The sequence below is a fragment of the Rana temporaria genome, chromosome 9, assembly GCF_905171775.1.
Source record: "Rana temporaria chromosome 9, aRanTem1.1, whole genome shotgun sequence".
Lineage (NCBI taxonomy): Eukaryota > Metazoa > Chordata > Amphibia > Anura > Ranidae > Rana > Rana temporaria.
This window is the reverse complement of record NC_053497.1, coordinates 69,641,271-69,663,790: the sequence shown is the minus strand read 5'-3', so window position 1 is coordinate 69,663,790 and position 22,520 is coordinate 69,641,271. Positions and strand designations below refer to the sequence as shown.

Sequence of the window (22,520 nt, the reverse complement as noted above, 5' to 3'; positions counted from 1 at the left end):
GCTTCACTTTGCATTATACAGTGCCTTGCAAAAGTATTCACCCTTTTGTGCTTCTGACAACGGCCAGTGGGAGTGGCGAAACGTGCCAAGCTACGGAGTATCTGTGAAGGCTGTTTGTATGCCAAGGCGGCAATTTATGCACGTTATAGATTTTGGATGTAAGTGCAATGATTTTAAACCTTTTAAAATAAAATTTGCAGTATTACACTATGTGCCCTTTCCTCCATTTTGTTTAAAATCACACCACAATGGATTTTTATTGACCGTGTGAGCTTGAAGGATCGGATCAGCGGGAGGAGGATAACAGACATCTCTCCTTAAAGGCCAGATACACCAACTTACTCTGTGGACGGGCATCACCATTCTGATACAGGCTTATTTTCTATCTGGTGAGTGGGACCCAGGATGGGAGCAAAGAAAGTCACCAGAATATATTTCAACTTGTCACCAGCTCAATACTCCATATCTGATGGACTTTTATTGATTGCACTTTATTGGCACTGAGCACTTTAGTAGGTTATATATTGTGCAAGAGAATATATAAAACACACTATATATATATATATATATATATATATATATATACGCGCATGTTAGTTCACAGGAGCAGCGCTGAGTTTAGCAATCCAAGTCTGACCACAGATTTTCTATTGGATTGAGGTCTGGGCTTCGACTAGGCCATTCCAACCTATTTACATGTTTCCCCTTAAACCACTCAAGTGTTGCTTTAGCAGTGTGTTTGGGGTCACTGTCCTGCTGGAAGGTGAACCTCCGTCCTAGCCTCAAATCACACACAGAGTGGTACAGGTTTTGCTCAAGAATATCCCTATATTTAGAACCATCTATCTTTTCCTCAACTCTGACCAGTTTCCCAGTCCCGACTGCTGAAAAACATCCCCACAGCATGATGTGGCCACCACCACGTTTCACTGTGGGGATGGTGTTCTTTGGGTGATGTGCTATGTTGGGTTTGCGCCAGACATAGCGTTTTCTTTGATTGCCAAAAAGATAAATTTTAGTCTCATCAGACCAGAGCACCTTCCTCCACACATTTTGGGAGTCTCCCACATGCCTTTTCACAAACTCAAAACTTTATATTTACAGAAGTTTTTTGCCGAAAGTAACGGATTTCTTCTGTCCAATCTGCCATAAAGCCCAACTCTATCGAGCATACGGCTTATTGCTGTGGAACTCTGCAGCTCCTCCCGGGTTACCTTAGGTCTCTGTGCTGCCTCTGATTAATGCCCTCCTTGCCCATGCCCGGTCTGTGAGTTTTGGTCTGCGGCCGTCTCTTGGCAGGTTTGCTGTTGTGCCATGTTCTTTTCATTTGGTTATGATAGATTTGAAGGTGCTCCTATGGATCAAAGATTTGGATATTCGTTTCTAACCTAACCCTGACTTGTACATAACATTGTCCCTTACTTGTTTGGAGGGTTCCTTGGTCTTCATGGAAGTGTTTGGTTAGTGGTGCCTCTTGCTTAAATGTTGCAGCCACTGGGGCCTTTCAAAAGGTGTGTATATGTAAAGACAGATCATGTGATACTTAGATTGCACACAGGTAGACATTATTTTTATGGGCTTCATAACAAAGGGGGTGAATACATACGCACATGCCAATTATCATTTTTTTTTATTTCTGAAAAATAGTTGTATGTATATATTTTTTAATTTTACTTCACCAACCGACTATTGTGTTCTGATCCATCACATATAATTCAGATTAAAAAAACATTGAACTAAAGGCTGTAATGTAACAAAATAGGTAAAAAGCCAAGGGGGGTGAATACTTTTGCAAGGCACTGTAGATCTCTGCACTACCCTGCTGTCCTGAGCAGGGCCCTGCCTCGCAGTGGTTGTCTTTAATCTGCCATCAGAATCATGTGGAAGCAGTTATGTCTATATTTTATCTGTGCATTTATATTTTTTGGGTTTCCCATTTTGAGTCTATAAAGTCTAATATAGGCCAGAGTCTGAATTACGTCAGCCCGCAATAGTTTTTCTCTCTCGGGCGCGAGCGGAGCTTTTTTATTTTTAATAAAGGAATTGACAAAAACTGTTTTTATTTCTTGACACTTTTGTGGTAAATGAGTACATTCACATTGGGGGGGAATCTGGTATGGCTCAGGGGAGGGGGGTGTCCAGCCAGGGTTGTGGGAAAGAGGCCCACTCCATTTTTTTCATGATTTCATTATTGCCGGAATTTTTTTTATTTTTTACATTCAGCTGTCAGTGGGAACCCCGCTGACACTTGACGAGTCCTCCATTGTTAAGGATGCAGCAACCAGCTTCCCGGCTTGCTCTTTAACAACCAGCTAATGTTAAAGACACCGGTGGCCGTCGGCTCCAAAAATATGCATCTGAACCTAGAGCTGCACGATTCTGGGAAAAATGAGAATCGCGGTTCTTTTGCATGTAATCGAGATTGCGATCTTTTCGCGATTAATCGTGCAGCTCCATCTGAACCAGATCTAAAATCTAACCGCTGAACCGGATCTAACCGCCGAACAGCTGCTTAGAAAATTTTCTGTGAAAATGGAGGGAAAATTCACACCAGTGTGAACCTAGCCTAAAGCTTTGCCTGTGCCCAATCACTCAAAAAGGTACCCACTTATAACCAATGGTGCATGAATACTCTGCATGTGTCCTATACTGTACGATTAAGATAACCCTGTTGATCTTGTAAGAAATTCAGAGCTGCCCTGTGCACACTCTTCCTCTTATCTTAAAGAGCCTCTTCAGCCCTTCTAGTTCTTATCCTGGATTACCGAATGATTAACCATTATGTTGCAAAGATCTGGTTGGGAGAGGAATAGTTTAGAAAAAGATACTTCGATAGGCTGACAACACTCACCACAAGAAAAGCTTTGTGCCATCAGCCTACAACAGAAATAAGGAGCCAAGTATTTCTGTCAGACCAACAGATTATCTCCAGTACTTGCAGTGTTTTAATGTGTTAAAGCACAGGGGAAAATGTAAATGTATGACGGAGGTGCATTTCAAAAGTTTAGTCATTTTTAACCTCCAAAGCTTTATTCACACCAGGAGGTGCGTCAGAGTGCATGCTTTTTTTGTGTGTTAACGCCCATCATGTTTTAGGGAAACCCATTTCTTTCAAAATTACTTAAAAAAAAGTAGCAGTGCGATTGTTAAAATTGTGCCACGCAAAACACACGGTACTGTAATACCATGCATTTTGGAGGGTGCAAACAAGCGCATGCTAGCTATGCTAGATAGGGGTGTTGTATGAAAAAGGGCAGGACATTTTTGTGCATTGTGGGAAGACTAGCAATATTGCATGCATTCCTGCACCGCACGTGATGTGAATGAGCCCTGACTGACATATATCCTGAATACATGCTCAAACCAAAGAATTTGTTAGGGAAAAATAAATCCTTGCGTGTGGGCATAGTAAAGAAAAGAAAACCAAAAACCCAACATTGCTGCAGGTTTGGTCCTCCACCGGCTCTAAGCTGGACTGAGTGATTACGTGACCACCGATCGCTCAACTTTTGGCCTTCACTGAGCAGATAACCAAGTTTCCGGTTCTCTGCCCCTCCCGTGCTTACTGGAGTGCCAGGCTGTGGAGAGGGCAGGACTTAGTGGCGCACTGAAAGGCTGACCCAGTTGCTTGTCAGGCATCTGGGTGGATCTTGACATTGTCAGGATGCTTCCAGAGCCTGGATCGGCTATGTGATATCCACGGTCAGCGGATTTTGGGTCACAGGAGACCACAAGTGCACTCCTGTGATCCAGAACAAAAGTATGGCCAAAAAAGCTTTGGATAATAGGAAATAAAAAAAAAATTCTAACAGAAATACTGATGTTATGATACACACATCAATAATGACAGTGCGTTTGGGACACACAGCTATTTTATAGGCACATGTCCAAGGGGCAGTTGGTCAGTCACATGACCTTCTGGAGTCTGCATGATCTAGGAGGGAAAAATATTTTTTTCTTTTGTTGTGTACTTAAAGCTTTACTTTATGTTTTTAGCACTGGATATGCAAAATAGATATTTTTCTGGTATAGCATCTTAAAATTTTAAATGAAAAAAAAAAAAAAAAAACAACAGTGAAGTATAAACTCCTAACATGAAGATCTGCATTTTTTTAACCTGCAATGCAACATAATACTTGTTCTCCTAAAAACGGTTGGCATCTCTTGCACTTGTAAAATAGCTTGGCAAGTTAATGCTGAATTAAGCAATGCTGGAACACACAGTCAACTGCTACTTGCACCCAGAAGATGAACTTACCAGTGTTGGAGAGTTCTGATCAGGCCAGAAGGACTCAGGAATTGGCCAGTGACCAAGGGGAACGCCAGTTTTTGGATTAGGTCGCACGTAAATAAGTTTGTGACAGCTATGCCAGGCTTGTGGGGCAAAAGAATTAACTGGCCTCAGGGAATCTGTCGGTCCATCTACAAAAATGAATAAAAGAGTAAAAAAATGTTTTGGCCAATCTTATTAAATAAAGGTGGCAACATTTATTTATTCGTTTTTGAACATGGCAAAAAGTTCTAAAGTCAGGTTTAGGCACCCATTTTCTTACAGCAGTAAAGTTCTCAGACTTGCTGGGGATCAAAATGCTATGGATATAAAGGACTTGCCGTTTTGCATGCAACTAAAGCATGGTGCATTTCTGGAAGTCTTAAATCAGTAATAAACCTCAAAACAAATATTTAATATATTGTCATTTACCCAAGCCTTAAAATGTGGTAGATGCTTTTGTTTTTTGGTATTTGTTGAATTTTAAACCACTTGCTGACCGCCCTATTGCACTTTTACTGCTACAGGGCGGAAGCTGTGCGCAGGATCACGCACATATACATGATCCTGCACTTTTGCCTATAGGGGGCACACACGTGCTGCCGGCGGGCCTCTTCTGCTGTGATAATTCATTCAATTCTAAACTACTGTGCTGTACTCTGTAAAAAAGGTGTAAAACACAAAACTCCAGATCAATAACATTGTTTTAATTTGCATTAGTGCGGAACACAAAATTATAAACAAAAATTCCGTACTGTACAATACAATGATGTACAGTGCATCGCTCGGGTCAGGAGAGCTGGTCGTAAGTCCGAGTGGTCGTTGTGATGGCAGCAGCGATCTGCCCTAACCCCGGTATTTTCGGGAATGCTGTGTGTTGCTCTTGAAGATATAAGTGGTTTCTGCGGTGGATTCGCTGCAAAATCACTTATCGATGGCAGGAGAGGTGCCGGTAGCGGCAGAGACGATCACATCCTTTCCCATGGATGCCTGGCTGCTGAGTGAGGGGGAAGATAGCCCCATAGCATAGAAGGGCGGAAGTGACGCCAAACTTCACTTTCGCCCATAGCTCTTAAAGGAGAATCTTTTTCTTAATTTCCCAACCAAGTGACTTTTTTCCCTTTGTTTTATCGTATTTTAGTGTAAATATGAGATCTGAGGTCTTTTTGACCCCAGATCTCATATTTAAGAGGTCCCCTCATGCTTTTTTTTTTTTAAAAAGACAGTTTTGTCAAAGAGTTTAATAAATCGGAAAGAAAAATTGAAAGCACCCCATCCAGACGAGCTCACTCGCAGAAGCAAACGCATACATGAGTAGCGCCTGCAAATTAAAACGGTGTTCAAACCACACATGTGAGATATCGCTGCGATCGGTAGAGAGAGAGCGCAATAATTCTAGACCTCCTCTAACTCAAAACTGGTAACCTATGGACATTTTTAAACATCGCCTATGGAGATTTTTAAGGGTAAAAGTTTGTCGCCATTCCGCAAGCAGGTGCAATTTTGATTAGTGACACGTTGGGTATCAATTTGCTCGGTGTAACATGATCCCTCACAATAGAAAAGAAAACCAGGGATAACTTTACGGTCGTCTTTTTTAATTCAAAAGAGTCAATTTTTTTCCACAAAAAAGTGCACTTTTAAGACCGCTGCGCAAATACTGTGTGACAGGAAGTATTGCAACAACCACCATTTTATCCTCTATGGTGTTAGAAAAAATATATAATGTTTGGGGGTTATAAGTAATTTTCTAGCAAAAAAAAAAATGATCATAACTTGTAAACAAGAAGTGTCAAAAAGAGGCTCGTCCTTAAGTGGTTAAACAGGTAAGTCATTAAACGAGGAGCATCTGTATTGCATACCTGCTACAAGTCACCGATTGCCATCATTACTAGTATAATTTTGTGTATATATATATATATATATATATATATATATAGATTTCATAAATACATCCCATAGTTTGTAGACGCTATAACGTTTGCGTAAACCAATCAATTTACACTTACTGGGATTTTTTTTTTTTTTTTACAAAAACATGTAGCAAAATACATTTTTGCCCTAAATTTATGAGGCGTCTCCACTCTGAATGGAGCAGCAACAGAGACACATTTGGACAACAGCATTGTCACTCTGGGGAGAAATTAATTAAGATTACCTGGCAGATTTAGATGGACTTGACCAACAAATTAAAAAGTGCAACTAAACCCTCCTATGCTTTACAGCCAGGAAAGCTGCCATCCTGGCCTCTGTTTTATCTGCTGTTGTCATGGTGCTGTACATATTTTCAGCTATGACACCAGTCCATTGCTTGACATCAACAATTATCATTCAAGTCAAACCGTTAAACCTTTTGAAAAAAATGTGGGTGTAGTTCCACTTTAAGGGCCAGTTCACACCAGACGCAGTTCCGTGTGCTTTTGTTCTGCACAAAATGCATGCACAGTGTTTTCCACGTATTCCAATGGCTCTAGTTTACACCATGCAGTCAGTTTCCAGTCAGTTTCTGCACCACCTTGCCCTCCCCTCCACCTGGCTTCAACCCCCCTGTCCTCCCCTCCACCTGGCTGCAACCACCCTGTCCTCCCCTGCTTCAATCATCCTGACACCATATTAACCACGGTGCCGTGATGATTGAAGTGCCAACACCAACCATTGCCCCTACAAATTGCCTGCAGAAATTAGATTAGACTCTGGATCCGCCCCTGCTTCGATCTCGGTGGGACCCCCCCCCCGCTTCTCGGCTCCAGGGGCCCCTTAATCAACACTCAAGCCCAGGGGCCCCCACCACCCTAAGTCCTGCCCTGGTCTCAACCCTCTAACTGAAACCCCTCCCTCTTGAATGTCAACAAAGTGTTCAGTCAGAGTTTCTAAGTGTCTCTTCCTCTCTCCACCTGCTGGCAATAAATATTTTTGCAGCAATGCTTTGTCAGGCAATCACAATTGAATAACAGCTGGATGCCGAATGTATACAGAGCACATGCAATTGTGCATTCTTGTGCCCACTCATCAATGCATGTTCTCATGTGTTTCCACAGATACATACATGTTACAAACAACCAGTATACACTTTGATGCAGAAATGCTAAATAAATAAGGGCGCAGAACCGTATTGTTAATTCAAAGGTTATAAAAAAAAAAAACACTAGCAGGGGCCATCTATACAGGGACAAATAGCCTGCTTTTATTTAAAGAAAAAAAAAACACACAAGTGCTTTATATGATACACAACCTGCTGCACACATCCACTCAAGTTATTTTTGATAAGGTATTTGATAAGGTATCTGAGGCAGGTGCCATGTTGTCTAAACTTCTGAAGGAAAAACACAGGTACAAAATGTTGGATACTACTTCAATACCAAAAATGTTAAGTATGTGTGAAACCTAAAGGAATAAAAAAAATAACCGATTTCTATATTCAGTCATTATTGCTTTTACACAACTGGCTAAATGTAACTTTACGCTTTTTCCCTGACCATGCCTTTGGGTTCTAACCTTCTGTAGTTGTTCATTGCATGTAAAGTATTTTACAAATAAAAATATTATGAAAAAATAAAATGCCACTTTGGTAATCGTTCTACACATACATGGCAAAACCAACCGTTAGTTACACTCTGAGAAAAGCAGAAATAAAAAACGATTAGTTCGTTATCTTTTGGGGGCCGTGTAACCGAATCTTCTTTTCCAGTTATTACATATCCTGGGCCTGCCTCATTTTCTTTTTTGTACAGAAATATCGAGTCTGCTGGGCAACCCCAAGCTAATTTGATTGTACTTATCCAAAAACAAATCATAAAAATAGCAGTGGACTTTTGCCTAAACCAGCACAATATTTAAAGGCACTGCTGCCTCTGCTAGTCTCAGGTAAGCTGTGGCGGAGATTTGGTGATATCACTGCTTTTTCTGACTGTTCTTTGATGTAAAGTAATCTGTACCCGAAGATTGGCTGTGCCTACATCATCCTGCTTCTGATTAATCCATTTTGTGGATCTGTGTTTTCTGCACCTCTTGTTGCTTCTCGACTATTCCCCCACCAGTTCCCAGAGGGGGGCAAGCCTTACAAAGCCCTACAAAGCCCTGCTCCCCTGACAACATGGATACCGCTACAGAGAGAAACAGTGCAAAAGAGGAATAGTAAAATCGAAAAAATGCATAGGTGATATATGTACCTTCCACATTTGGAACAGGGTCAGGGCCAGTCTTCTCAAAGTTTATTACAACTCCACTCTGAACCTTCTGAGCAAGAGATTCCAAACATTGGTTCAACATCCTCTGTGTCCTGACACAGTATGAACGACCTGGAAAATACAACTTTGTAAAAAGGAATGTTCTTCTACATTCACCCTGCATGATCTGCTGCACAATTTGAAGAGTGAGAACCACTTAAGTGATTTTGCAAACGGTCGCAGGCCAGAATGAGATTAAATAGCTCAGAACTTTGAATTTGTTTTGAATAGCATAAAGAAGACTTTCCTCCTGCAGCCGCTGAATGTCAGCAGGAGGGAGGGGAGGAGAAGCATGCTTTCAGCAGTTGCAAGAGGAAAAACGTCTTTATGCTACTCAAAACAAAATTCTGAGCTGTTTAATGTCCATAGCATGTATGTGACCTGAGGCAGCTGCCGTGAACGGTGACGTCACAACCAAAGTGTTGATTAATCTAACATGTTTTGCCCAATCAGATTGGGCTTCTTCAGGGAACGGTAGGGCCAGTGTAACAGGGTGTTTTATAATCCTGTGGACTGACAGTACCAACTTTAACCACACATAAGAGGGAGTAAGCGCTAGCACCAGCAGCAGTGGAAACACAGCTAAAACAAAAACAGGTGAGCTCATGAGAGCTAATTAAAACTTTAGACTGTTGATATAGTCCTTTGAGTTCATAATAAAACACTTGCAGACAGCCTAGTGAAGATTGGAAGCGAATCTGAAGGCAGAAGAGGAAAACACAATGGCGCCACTCTAAGTGTAATAAGTAGGGTTGTCCCGATACCACTTTTTTAGGACGGAGTACAAGTACCGATACTTTTTTTCCATGTACTCGCCGATACCGAATACCGATACTTTTTTAAAAATGTATCCATTGGTCCCCAAATGCAGCCGTATGTCCCCAAATGCACAGCACCTGCAGGGCACTAAATAGGAAAGCTGCTGGGCCTGCATTCCCCAGCGAATAACAGCTTAGTCAGGCTCTGGTCTTGCAGGGCATGAACGATTCTGACTGACACTGCATCTGCTGTGAAAATCATTTGCCCAATGAACCCTGATGGATGAGTTATTATGGCACACTGATTAACTGCAAGAAAATAGCTGCCCCCCCCCTTTTGTTTTATGGGTGGTAATTTGAAGTTTTTGCTTTGGGGGTTTCCCAAAGCACAGCATTTGCTTGTCCCTGGCTATCCGTTCTTGGAGCTGCCGATTGCAGCACACTGCTGTATTGTTTGAAAAAAAAATAAAAGTGAAAACAAAAGTGGAAGAATGGTGTGCAATTTAAACATTATATTATATCACTCACACACATTGTCCTGCTCCCATAGATAAAGTTAGGCCTATTATATTTATATATGATTAAAGCTGACCTGCTGCTGGTCACTGCTGTAGCCTCTGCGTCTAGTTCATCAGCGCCCGGGGAACATACATAACAGCTTTCATTTGAATAGCTGTGTGTTCCCCGCCGCGCGTCATAATTAATATATGTATGTAAAGATGGACATTTCCATGAATACGTCTATATATGTAACGTTTGACAAAAAATTTAACAGTTCTGTATGTAGTAGGGGGGGCATGTCAGATCAGAGTGTTCACCTCTATTTCCTCGTTGAGGCCCCCAGGCAAGAGGGTATCCAAAGTGTAAATCCAGAAAGTTTCCCCTCTGGCAGAGACGTTTGAAACGCTCTGCCAGTGGGAAAGTGTCCGGAATGGACTCAATGATCCATACCCTGTGGCCTTCAGAGGATTGTTCATGATGAGTGAAGAAATGTTGGGGTACACTATGCAAGTCTTTTCCAACCTCCACCAGACGGCGATGTTCACCAAACCTTTTCCTTAGAGTACGTATGGTTCTTCGGACATAGTGGAGACCACACGGACAAATAAGGCAGTACACGACAAATTCTGTCGAGCAATTGAAAAAACTGGGAATGGAGTAGGTTTTGCATTGAATTATAAATGTCTTTTGCCCGTGGTTGACATGCTTACATGTCAGGCACTGTGCCTTTCGACACTGAAACATACCAACCAAGGAAATGGCACACATGGTGGGTGTCGGGGCACTAGGAGGGGGTTTAAATTAGCTGGGAGCTATGAGATTTTTGATATTTCTGGCTTTTCTTTATGAGAATTTAGGTTTTTCTGGGATGGTATGTCGCAACTGAGGGTCCTCCAGTAAAATGGACCAAAATGAAAATGGAAAATACTTCCCCATTGTCAAGGCTAGGTTGGAAATCCACCAAGCTAGGGAGATCCTTGCTTGGCTAGAAAGAAGTATAGAGATAAAGAAACAGAGCGTGTCTGTTCCATGCCAACAAGATGACAGGCTTTGAATGAAATTAGGCGAATTGGACAGCCTCAAAAAAAGGAGGTTACCATGAGGCCCAGAACTCTCACGGAGATTCTCACATGAGACCTTAAGACAGAGGATGAGAGCCGAGAGAGGGACTATTTTTTTTTCTGGAAGAAAAACTTTAGCTTGGGCCGTGTCTAGAATGTGGCTCAAGTATTACAGGCAAAGGTTGAAGAGTGAATTTTTGAAAGTTGATTACCCAACCAAAACTCTGAAGTATCTGAAGAGTTCCTGTGCACATTATTTTTTTAGTTGCAATTTTATTTGTGTATACAGGCGGTCCCTGAGTTACAAACAAGATAGGGTCTGTAGGTTTGTTCTTAAGTTGAATCTATTTGTAAGTCGGAACAGGTAAATATTTTAAGTGTAGCTCCAGTCAAAAAATCAATTAAGCTTTATGGATAGCTTAGGGAAGGGTTAACTCCCCTGTAACATTTTTGTTTTGCGGTCTGTGCTCCATTCAGGAGATTTCACCTCACTTTCTGTTCCAATGACAATTGGATTTTGAAAATTTTGAGTTGTGGGAACAAGCCTTGGTGATGAAGCATCAGAGGAGACACCCTTTTCCCCATAATAACTCTTACAGGAGTGAATTTCTAGGGGTAGATTTCCTCTCACTTCCTGTTGTCTCCCTCTGTTTGTAAGGAGTCGTCGTTTGTGCATCTCAGCCAATCAGAAGGAAGAGTCCCGGATGGCCAATACTCGTGGACACCACTGGACAGAGATGGGGATCTGTTAAATATTTGGGGCTGCTGCACACAGTTTTTTTATTTTAATGCATAGAATGCATCAAGATAAAAAACCTTCTGACCTTAAAACCATGCAAAATGAAGGAAAACTGTTCTGGACAGCCGCACTCCAAAAATAAATTGCTTTTATTCTAAAATCAAAAAACACACAAAAAGCATGCCACAGCAAGCGGGGTAAAAATCTGACGCGTTTCACCCCAAACTTTAGTGCTTATTCATAGCTCACGAATAAGCACTAAAGTTTAGTGTGAAACGCATCAGCTTTTTACCCTGCTTGCTGTGGCATGCTTTGTGTGTGTTTTTTGCTTTTAGAATAAAATAAATTTATTTTTGGAGTGCGGCTGTCCAGAACGTTTTTCCTTCATTTTGCATCATTCCATGCATTGCCAGCACCCGTGGCTTTGGATCAGGTGAGGAGACTTTCTGATTAGTATCCTAGAGCTGTGATTTCTCTTTTTCATTCTGACCTTACAACCACTTTCTGAACGCAAAAAAGGGATGAAACCCCCTTTGTGAATACTCTGTCGCATTGCAATTTGGCCTATACACTGTTACCAAACGGAAGAGTTTGTCTCCTACTGCAAAAGCTCAGAAAGAGCTGTGATGGGGTGGGTAAATAGGATCAAGCAGACAAGTATCTCGAATACCTAAGGATGCCAAGTATTCTCCCCATAAGTTGCTAACTGACCTAACTGATCCCCTATGAAACTTTGGAACTTGAAGGTACTTGTTTAGGGATTTTAGGTGCAGGCTAACACAAATACCCCTGTTGGGGTCTGGTAAAATAAACAGGTTTGAACAGAATCCTTGAAGCCTGTCCTAAAGAGGTACTGGAATGACCACTCCATGAGACACAAGATGGTTTATGGCTTTCTGCAAATCTGTCTGTCCTTGGGCAATTTTTGGTAAATTTGAGAGAGAAAACAGTGAGGGGTGAAGTCTTGAACCATTTTGAAACCATCAATTGAACCCACAGGTCTGGGACTTGTAGAAAGGTAAACTGCAACAGACATCTGCCCCCCAAGGCTTTTGCACACCGTACAAGTGAGCATATCAACAATGGCAAGTATACGGTTTGAAGCTATAGCATCCAGTGTATAAAAGCCAGTGAGAAATCTTCTACAGCTTCCTTTAACATCGCTTCCAGGTCCTCTTCATTCCCCTTAATGTCTGCATCTTCAAAAGGAGGCATTTCACCTTTCCGAACGCAGTAGAGGTGGTGGAGGTTGAGAAGGGGCCTGATGCTTTTGAGCCCTGATGGCTGTATTAAAGCCGCTAGTTGTCCCATAAATTGTGACACAGTTGCAGAAAAGTCTGTCTTAGTCAGGTAGGCCACTTGTTCCATGGGGGCCAGGAGGTCAAAACACAGGGATAAGGACTTCCTCCATAATTTATCAAATACTGTGCTATTGATGTCATCGGCGCATGTGCTCTGAAAAACGGCCACCCATGCCATTTCTTCAGGAGCGTGTGCTGTGACTGGCGGCTCCCGCACGCATGCGTGGAGTGAGGTTTCGCGACTCTGGCCAGTCACACAGCCAGGGTCCGTTGCCCCGGAAGACAGGCTAAGATGTATGCGGCCTGCAGCTGGGACGCGGGCTTTGATTTCAGGTAAGTGTCACATAATGTGCTAGTATGCAATGAATACTAGCACATTATGCCTTTACCCTACAGGGAAGAAAGAAGGGGAAAAAAAAGCTCACTTTATCTTTAAGTATAGCTTTACACAAATGCTGCCCCCCTTCTATGATATATTTGAACGGAAGTCTCTTTTAATCAATCCTAATTGAAGAGAACTTTTATAAATTACAAACAAAAAAAGCACAAAAGGATGTGTGCTAAATAGGCAGAAAAGGAAGAATAAGCTTTAGGAACGCAAGTCTGAGGAGATTCTCTTCTGCCAGGTTGCAGTAATTTGCACTTTACCTATAGGCACAGATATCTTACCTCCTGTGACTTCACACATCTGTGTAATGGCGGACTCATCAGATGGAACACTGCCGAGCTGCTCAGGCTCCACAGACAAAGTCCCAGGAAGGCGAAGTGCAAGTGCAAATAGCCTCTGATCCCACCGGAATGGCTCTTTAGTGAGTTCGCTTCCCGGCAATGGAGAGTTTAGGGGAAGATGGAGCTTTAAAGAGAGAAAGAGGTTACAAGAAAAAAAAAAAAAAAAAAACACAGGTAAACAAACAATAAAAAATTTGTTCCAGCAGGACCTGGCTCAGCCTGTGTGAAATCTAGCAAGATGGATTATAGAATTAAATACACAGAGCTCCATATTTTCATATACTTTACATAGTTTGTTTGGGCCAGCTTGGCCCAAACTATGTCCCTCACGGACATGTGAGGCTGCTGGATGAGCGGTATAAACTGTATGTAGCTGCTGCTACATACGGCACTGTGTTCTGGGTTTGAGCCAAAACCTTCCTGTCTTATGCCTGGAACAGAGTCCATCACAGAGCTGCTCAGTCATTTAGAGTAAGCAATGTATTCTATCAGTGAATACAAAGCTTCCTCTAAATGGTCGGTTAGAAGTTGTGATGTCAGCCTGCCTCTCTGACTCAGCCAATCAGAGGAAGATTTGTATTCATTGCTAGAATATACCACTTTCTCTGAATGGCTGAGCACAATTACGATAGACTTTATTGTGTTCCGGGTATGAGACTGGAAGTCCCGGCTCAAACCTGTAACCAAGTGCAGTATGCTGTATGTAGCTGCAACTACATACAGTTTAAATTGCACATCCAGCGGCCTCACATGTTAGTGAGAGACATAATTCGTTTGGGGCAGAACTATGTAAAGCGTATGAAAAGATGGAGTTCAGATTTAAATTAAACTTGTCAGTGCAAAGAACTCACCTCTTCCTGAACTCCTGAAGGAATTGTCAGCTTGTTGCCATCTGTGATGGTGATTAAAATGGAAGGCTCCAAAAAGAACGGATTTCTTCCCTTAAAGACATTTAAAAAAAAAAATTAGATTACGAACACAAACCAATAAATTAGAACAATTTCTACAGGCAGATATAACCAGCCACACACTTATGTCATTTTATATACAAACAAGCACTAAACAGCTACAGTCAGGCAACCCCTATATTTAAAGGAACACTTCCAGTCTGCAGGATACATTCAATATTGAAAAACGAAAAATGTGTTGCACTACCTCAAAAAAATATTATTTTAAAATAAAAGAGCCAATTAAAGGGGAACCCAAATGAGATTAAACCATTGTGTTATTTTAAGGAATGCAGTTATAATCTTGTTAGGTGGTTTAAGTATTTACTATAAAAGTGCAATCATAAGCATATACCAGATACCAAAAAAGACAGCTATGACACAAGCAGCCAGTGTTACTGCAAGCTATAATTAGTAACACGGCAGGGGGAGATTTACTAAAACTGGAGCACTCAAAACCTGGTGCAGCTGTGCATGGTAGCCAATCAACCTTAATCTTGTTCAATTAGGCTTTGACGATAAAAAATCAGGAAGCTGGCTGGTTTCTATGCAGAGCTGCACCAGATTAGTAAATCACCCCCAACCATCAGCGGAGACATGAAAATAACAGAGGTTAATTGTAACTAACCAAACTAAATACCCCATGTCAATTTGGTGATAAATCGTGATGAACAACTCAGGGTCATATTCAACTTTGGGAAAAAACAGAACCATGTGTAGAAAAATATTTGCAGGAACATGGCTCACATGTACATACTGAGGGGATTAGATCACCTACAGGCACGTATCATTTGTAATGTAAAGTCAAGCGATGACCCTTTTCAAAAAGCGGGTATCCCGCTCAGCTCAAAAAAAAAAGTTGCATCATATGGTCGGTGCATACCTAAAGGTATTTTTGGCCATTTTTAGACAAAGGGTGGACATACTTAAGGGTCTAAAAAGGGGAGAAAAAGAAGAAAAGTAACAGTAAGAAAGGGGGACAAGGGAAGAGAAAGAAGAAAAAAAAAAGTAAGGGAAAGATGGGGAACCTCGGTGGGGGCATAAGAAACAAAGCTTGCAGAACTGAATACCATCAGTTCATTAACAATATGTTAAGTATTCATCTGAAAAATTATCCCCTGTATCTTAAGCCGGCCATAGATGTAGCAATTTTCTTTACTGCAGCCATGGGTTGCAGGAAAGAAAATTGCTTGATTCCCCAATTAGCACAGTCAGTGTCGATGGGGGAAATACCTCCAACAGAGCCATTGTGCTGTCCAGGTGTGGGGAGGTTTCCCCACTTGGAGAAAACTGTGAATATTGCTAGTGAAAATCGCAAGTAAAATCCGACAGGGTGTCTGTATTCCAAGTTCATCGATCAACTTGGTACATTCAGCCTGCCCATACATGCTTCAAATCTTGACCAGTCCATGCTGAATCGGCTGAGGTTCCAATCTTGGCCTGTCCCTGCTGAGGTTCGAACTGTCAATGGCTGGCTTAACCACTTTGCGCCCCCAGGCCGCCATATGACATCCTTGACTTTGTGTGGGGATATCTGAACGATGCCTGCAGCTAGAGGCATCGTTCAGATATCGGCATTTTCATCCGGCGATTCCCACTAGTCCCAAATCCCGCTCCCACTAGTCCCAAATCCCTAATCCCGCTCCCACTAGTCCCAAATCCCGCTCCCACCAGTCCCAAATCCCTAACCCCGCTCCCACTAGTCCCAAATCCCTAACCCCGCTCCCACTAGTCCCAAATCCCTAATCCCGCACTCACTAGTCCCAAATCCCTAATCCCGCACCCATTAGTCCCAAATCCTGCTCCCACTAGTCCCAAATCCCTAACCATGACCCTGCTTCTACTAGTCCCAAATCCCTAACCCTATAAATCATACTACCTATTTTCTGTCCCAGATTTGACTTTCTTCTTGATATGTTGTCACCTGTCTTACTGAGACATAATAATACCAACTACAGAGAGGCAATACCTCCATGTGAACGTTTGCTTTTAACACTAAGGTAAGTTTATAATGTTGTATTTAAGTAGACCAATTCATATAGTATATAAAAAATTAAAATAAAAACATAATTCCAAAAACAAATATTTATTTTATTCAAATATTTTAATTAAACTGTAAAAACTGATAATAAACACTGAAATTAACTATTATACTACAATAACATAACATTAATATTGAAAAATATGTATTCTGTTTTAAATCTAAACCATATTAACAAAGTAAAAACTTTATAACAATGAAATAGTAATAAATAAAAAATATAACATTACAAATCATGATATAAGGGAGGGGTGGAATGGCACTCCTCTCGAGAGGGAGGTTTGGTTGTGCCCTACATATTGGGACATGGGCAGTGCTTTAAGTGGGCCGGAACGCGGCGGTACTCAGTACCGCCACTTCCAAAAATGGCCCTGGAGAGTACTAGCACCTCTCCGTGCGCCCAGTACGTGGGTTTCTGGTACCGGAACGCAGCGGAGAGCTAGCTACAGCATTGTAGTGGCTGGCCGGCGCTGGGCGAATTACATCGCGCGCCGTCTCTCTCCTCCATAATGTCATTGGCTGGGCCGGCCATCAGCTAGTGGAGGGGGGCGGGCCGTGTGTAGAGTACGGCTTGAGCCGTATGTGCAGGCGCAGGCAGGGAGTTGACCTCACGTTAGGTGACGTCAACTCCTTTCCGCGCGCCTGTGAGGAGCGATCAGTGCGGCGTGGTGAATGTGAGCGGGTGACTGGCCCTCCTAGGAGTCAGGATGGTGCAGCAAAGTGAAAAACACTGGACTTTGCTTTGGATCTGAACTTCTGAAGTACAGAGTACTGGTGAGTGTTTTGTTGCTACCTATGGCTGCTCACAGACTGATATGTATACACTTCTCCTATCAATTTCTCATGGCTCGTTTCAGACAGCCATGCAGACTTGCCCTGTTATTTTCCTTTTATGTTTATTTTAAACCGTCTTGAAAAGTAGGAAGATGTTCATTGTATGATTATTGTTGCAAGCTTGCACATGGACTGCTCAGAGTGACTGATGAATAACATCCATTATTCTATCTATTTTCTGTGGTGTCTGTCCCTTGTCATGCTTTGTGCCCATTTTATCTTCTCTTTTTTTAGTTTCTGACATCATCAGCTGGTTTATGTAATTTTAGCAGAAAATGCACCAATATATTGCAAACCATAGCTGCTATGGTTTGCAATATATTGGTGCATTTTCTGCTAAAATTACATAAACCAGCTGATGATGTCAGAAACTAAAAAAAGAGAAGATAAAATGGGCACAAAGCATGACAAGGGACAGACACCACAGAAAATAGATAGAATAATGGATGTTATTCATCAGTCACTCTGAGCAGTCCATGTGCAAGCTCACAGACTGATATGTATACACTTCTATCTATTTTCTGTGGTGTCTGTCCCTTGTCATGCTTTGTGCCCATTTTATCTTCTCTTTTTTTAGTTTCTGACATCATCAGCTGGTTTATGTAATTTTAGCAGCAAAATCAAAATGTTAGGTTTCGTCTAAGAGAGGGTTTGTAAAATATATATATTTTCATGTTCAGTATTGGGGGGGGGAGCACCGGCGCCTAATAGAGTACCGGCACCTCTTTTGGCCCACTTAAAGCACTGGACATGGGCAGTGTAATAGGTGGGAGGAGGTATGTTTGAATACATTGTTGGACCTGGGTACTGTATAGAAGAGGGAGCATGATATTGGTTATTAGAAGTGCCAGGAAATTGAATGTTTCTAGTATCATGATTCGAATATATAGGAATGTTTGGGACATTAAAGTCTGGTCTACAGGATTCAGAATTTTAGATTGATAATACTCAATGACCTTTAGAATATCACTTTGCATATAACATTGCCATTGTTTCTCGACTGTATCTATCAGAGTTGTAAGACTTCTAGTAAAGGCTGCACTGTCGCCAAGCTCTTTATTATGTGCAGCCAACATTTACTTTACAACATCAACAAATTCTTCGCATTGTTGCTGTTTGTTTTTTTTTTGTATTTCTTGCTGTCTCAAGTACAATAGCCACAGGACTGCCTGGTTTCCTCTGGGAAAATTGAACCTGGAGCATCAGGCACATACTCTGCTGCTCAGCATCATGCTCCTCCGTTTCAGAATCCATGTTGCATTCTGTACTGAAAAAAAATATATATATAAAAAGAAACAAAAAAAAAAACAATCTATATTACATACATACATACACACACACACACACACTATGAATATCGACCATTAGTGAGATTGTGAAGCTAAAGTGTAATGCTATATGGAATCTAAAGAAAGAATTCATGCCATTACCAAATAAAGAGAAGTGGAAAGATGTTGCCGATCGCTTCTGGAAAAAAAAAAAAAAAAACTTTCCTAACTGCCTGGGAGCTATTGATGCAAAACATATTAGACTTATAAAAAACACTGTCACAGTGGAAGCCGATTTTTTAATTACAAAAAGTATTTTTCAGTCCTTCTTATGGCTGTAGTGGATGCAAACTACAAATTCCTATATGTTAATATCAGTGCATTTGGTAGTTGTGCCGACTCAACTGTTTTCCAAAATTCTAAGTTTGGAAAGCGACTAGTTACAAAGATAATAAGATTTTTTGTACTCATCGTAAAATCCTTTTCTCTGACGTCCATGGACGGACACAGCTCCTTAAATCTTGACAAGTGGGTGATGTTCCCTGTTTACAGGAGAGGACTAGGCAGAAACATGTTAGATAATCAAATACATGTTACTTTAACAGAGTTAAACAGCCCCGCCCAGGGGGCGGTCCCTCTAGACATAACCCTCCTCCCTGCAGTCTGCCGCCTCCGTTCGTAACAAGCAGTACAAACCTAAAAAGAAGGGGTGGGTGCTTTGTCCGTCCATGGATGTCAGAGAAAAGGATTTTACGGCGAGTACAAAAAAAATCCTATTTTCTCTTTTCGTCCATGGACGAACACAGCTCATTAAATCTCTCAGGCAACAGTTGATAGAAGATTCTTTCAAGAAAAAAATAAATATTTTTTTTTCCTCAGAGCGCTGGGCCCAAAGGGAGCAATATGTCCTTCTCCTTTGCTAGGCAGAACGAAACTGAAGCTGCATACTGCAGGGAGGAGGGTTATGTCTGGAGGGACCGCCCCCTGGGCGGGGCTGTTCAACTCTGTTAAAGTAACATGTATTTAATTATCTAACGTGTTTCTGCCTAGTCCTCTCCTGTAAACAGGGAACATAACCCACTTGTCAAGATTTAAGGAGCTGTGTCCGTCCATGGACGATAAGAGAAATTAGATTAACCTGAGAATAAATCATTACCGGGCACAGACAATCGATATGCCTTATGTGTTTGTGGCTGATGAGGCGTTCCCTATTAATGAAACCATACAGAGGAATCTCGACTCCTGGAAAAGAATATTCAATTACCGTCTCTGCCGGGCACGCAGGCTAGTAGAATGTGCTTTTGGAATACTTGCCAACAAATGGCAAATTTTCCATAAACCAATCAATTTTAAAATAGAAAATGCAACTAAAGTAATAAAAGCAGCGTGTGTGCTACATAATTTGGTATGGGAGAAAGACGGTGTGAATTTTGAGGACATTTTAGAACCCACTGAGTTTGTTCATGTACGTGACAGTTGGTTTCACAATAAGTGATAAATTTGCCGATTTCATGAGCCCTGCCAGTGAACTTAGTTGGCAGGGTGATATGATATAATCCTTTCTTTAATCCACAAATAAAACCATTATCTTTTATTAATGTTAATTAATAAAAATATTTAAATATAATAGCAATTGGTTTGTAATAAAGTTATTATATTTAAATAAAGTTCCACTGTTACATTAATGCGACAATGTTTATAACAATTAAATAGTTTTTTGTTTAGTTACATTTTGTAAATGCTTAGAACAATTCATCAGACATGTGCGATTCCGTTCGGAACAAATTTGTTAGTATTCGTGCATTCGGATCAATTCAAACATCCGAATAGCTAAAAGTACTAAAATATGAAAATTCCGAATAAGCAAAATAACGAACAAGCGAAAATACGAACGTACGATTGGACAAACGTACTAAAATACGAAACACCGAAACAGAAAAAGAACGAAAATGACATCTATAACGAACGATTTGCATTCCGTATTTTAAATCCTTCGTCTGTTCGTAATTTCGTATATTCGTATTTTCATTCGTATGTTCGTATTGTTGTAAACCCGTTTGTCTGTTCGTAAATTTGTGTACTCGAATTGTACTTTCGAATGGGCACTGGGCTGTGTAGTTAGTCAGTGATGTATCATACTTAATATCTTAGCCCAGGGTTTGACACATTTTTTTGGAATCTAGGAGCCAGCTAAAAAAGTTAGGAGCCAGAAAATGTGCCCCGTCCCGACGAGCTCGCGCGCAGAAGCGAACACATACGTGAGTAGCGCCCGCATATGTAAACGGTATTCAAACCACACGTGAGGTATCGCCGCAATCGTTAGAGCGAGAGCAATAATTCTAGCTCTAGAACTCCTCTGTAACTCAAAACATGCAACCTGTAGTTTTTTTTAAACGTCGCCTATGGAGATTTTAAAGGGTAAAAGTTTGTCTGCATTCCACGAGCAGACGCAATTTTGAAGCATGACATGTTGGGATATTAATTTACTCAGCGTAACATTATCTTTCACGAATATAAAAAAAAATTGGGATAAGTTTACGGTTGTCTTATTTTTTAATTTAAAAAAGTGTATTTTTTTCCAAAAAAAGTGTGCTTGTAAGACCGCTGCGCAAGTACGGCGTTACAGAAAGTATTGCAACGATCTCTATTTTATTCTCTAGGGTGTTAGAATAAAAAATATATATAATGTTTGGGGGTTCTAATTAGAGGGAAGGAGATGGCAGTGAAAATAGAGAAAAATTACACACATTAGAATTGCTGTTTAGTTAAACAATGTAATGCCATGTAATGTAATGTAATGCCATGTAATGCCAACAGCCTCCACCAGATGGCGCCAGCTCACAGAAGGAACTTGGGACTTCATAAGGCCGCGGCCTCAATTACCGGCTGTCGCGGACCCGCCACGATCGCGCAGCGGGGGAGGTGGAGGCGCACTGAGACACAGGATCCTGTGCCTCCGTGCGCCCCCACCTCCTCCGCCGCGGGATCGCGGCAGGCCCGCAGCGGCCGGTAATTGAGGGCACGGCTTCGCGGCCTCAATTACCGGCGGGAGCCAGGTCACAATTTCTTGTCGCAATTGCAACCTGGCGCCCGGACATTGTCGACCCCTGTCTTAGCCAATCAGTTTATCCCTTTTGTGCTGAGTCACATTGGACAGTGTAAAGCCTCGTACACAAACAAACTTTTCCGTGGATTTTTGTCTGAAGGGAGTTGGCCGGGCACGCCCCCAGGGATATGCAATTAGCGGACCTCCAGCTGTTGCAAAACTACAAGTCCAATCATGCCTCTGTCGCTGGGTGTCATGCTTGTGGCTGTCAGAATCTTGCTATGCCTCATGGGACCTGTAGTTCCGCAACAGCTGGAGGTCCGCTAATTACATATCCCTGGCATATACGGTCGGACTTTGCACCTTTGGACTTTTGTTGCTGAAAACTTTGTCCGTTTGCAGAGCGAACTTTTGTCCGATGAAAACCGAAAAAGTTTGTCCGATGGAGCGTCTGATTTTTTGGAAAACTTGCTCAGTTTGAAGTTTTTTGGCAAAAAGTCCGCCCGTGTGTATGAGGCTTAACAATTACTAAATTACGAATAGTGTACCGAATAAACAAAAATTATCTAACAAAATTACGAATCAACGAATATTAGACAGAATTACGAATCATTCAGTATGAACGAAAATAAAACTATTATGAAAATACGAACGGGTCTGAATAGGAAAACTTGCGTCTTACGAAATTACGAATCTACGGAACGAGACGAGACAAAAAAAAAAACGAAATTTTTTGTTGTGCACATGTCTACAATTCATTATTGAATCTATTTTTACATGCATTTTATTTTTAATTCGT

At 41.4% G+C, this 22,520-nt stretch overlaps 1 protein-coding gene across 1 annotated transcript in view; it reads right to left on the bottom strand.

The window, feature by feature from the left end:
• LOC120913635 (integrator complex subunit 6-like) overlaps positions 1-22,520 on the bottom strand; it is a 146,498-nt gene that overhangs the window by 60,730 nt on the left and 63,248 nt on the right. The window contains 4 exon segments of the mRNA XM_040323736.1: positions 4,259-4,422; positions 8,440-8,568; positions 13,526-13,709; positions 14,437-14,526. Coding sequence (XP_040179670.1) covers positions 4,259-4,422; positions 8,440-8,568; positions 13,526-13,709; positions 14,437-14,526 — 567 coding nt within the window.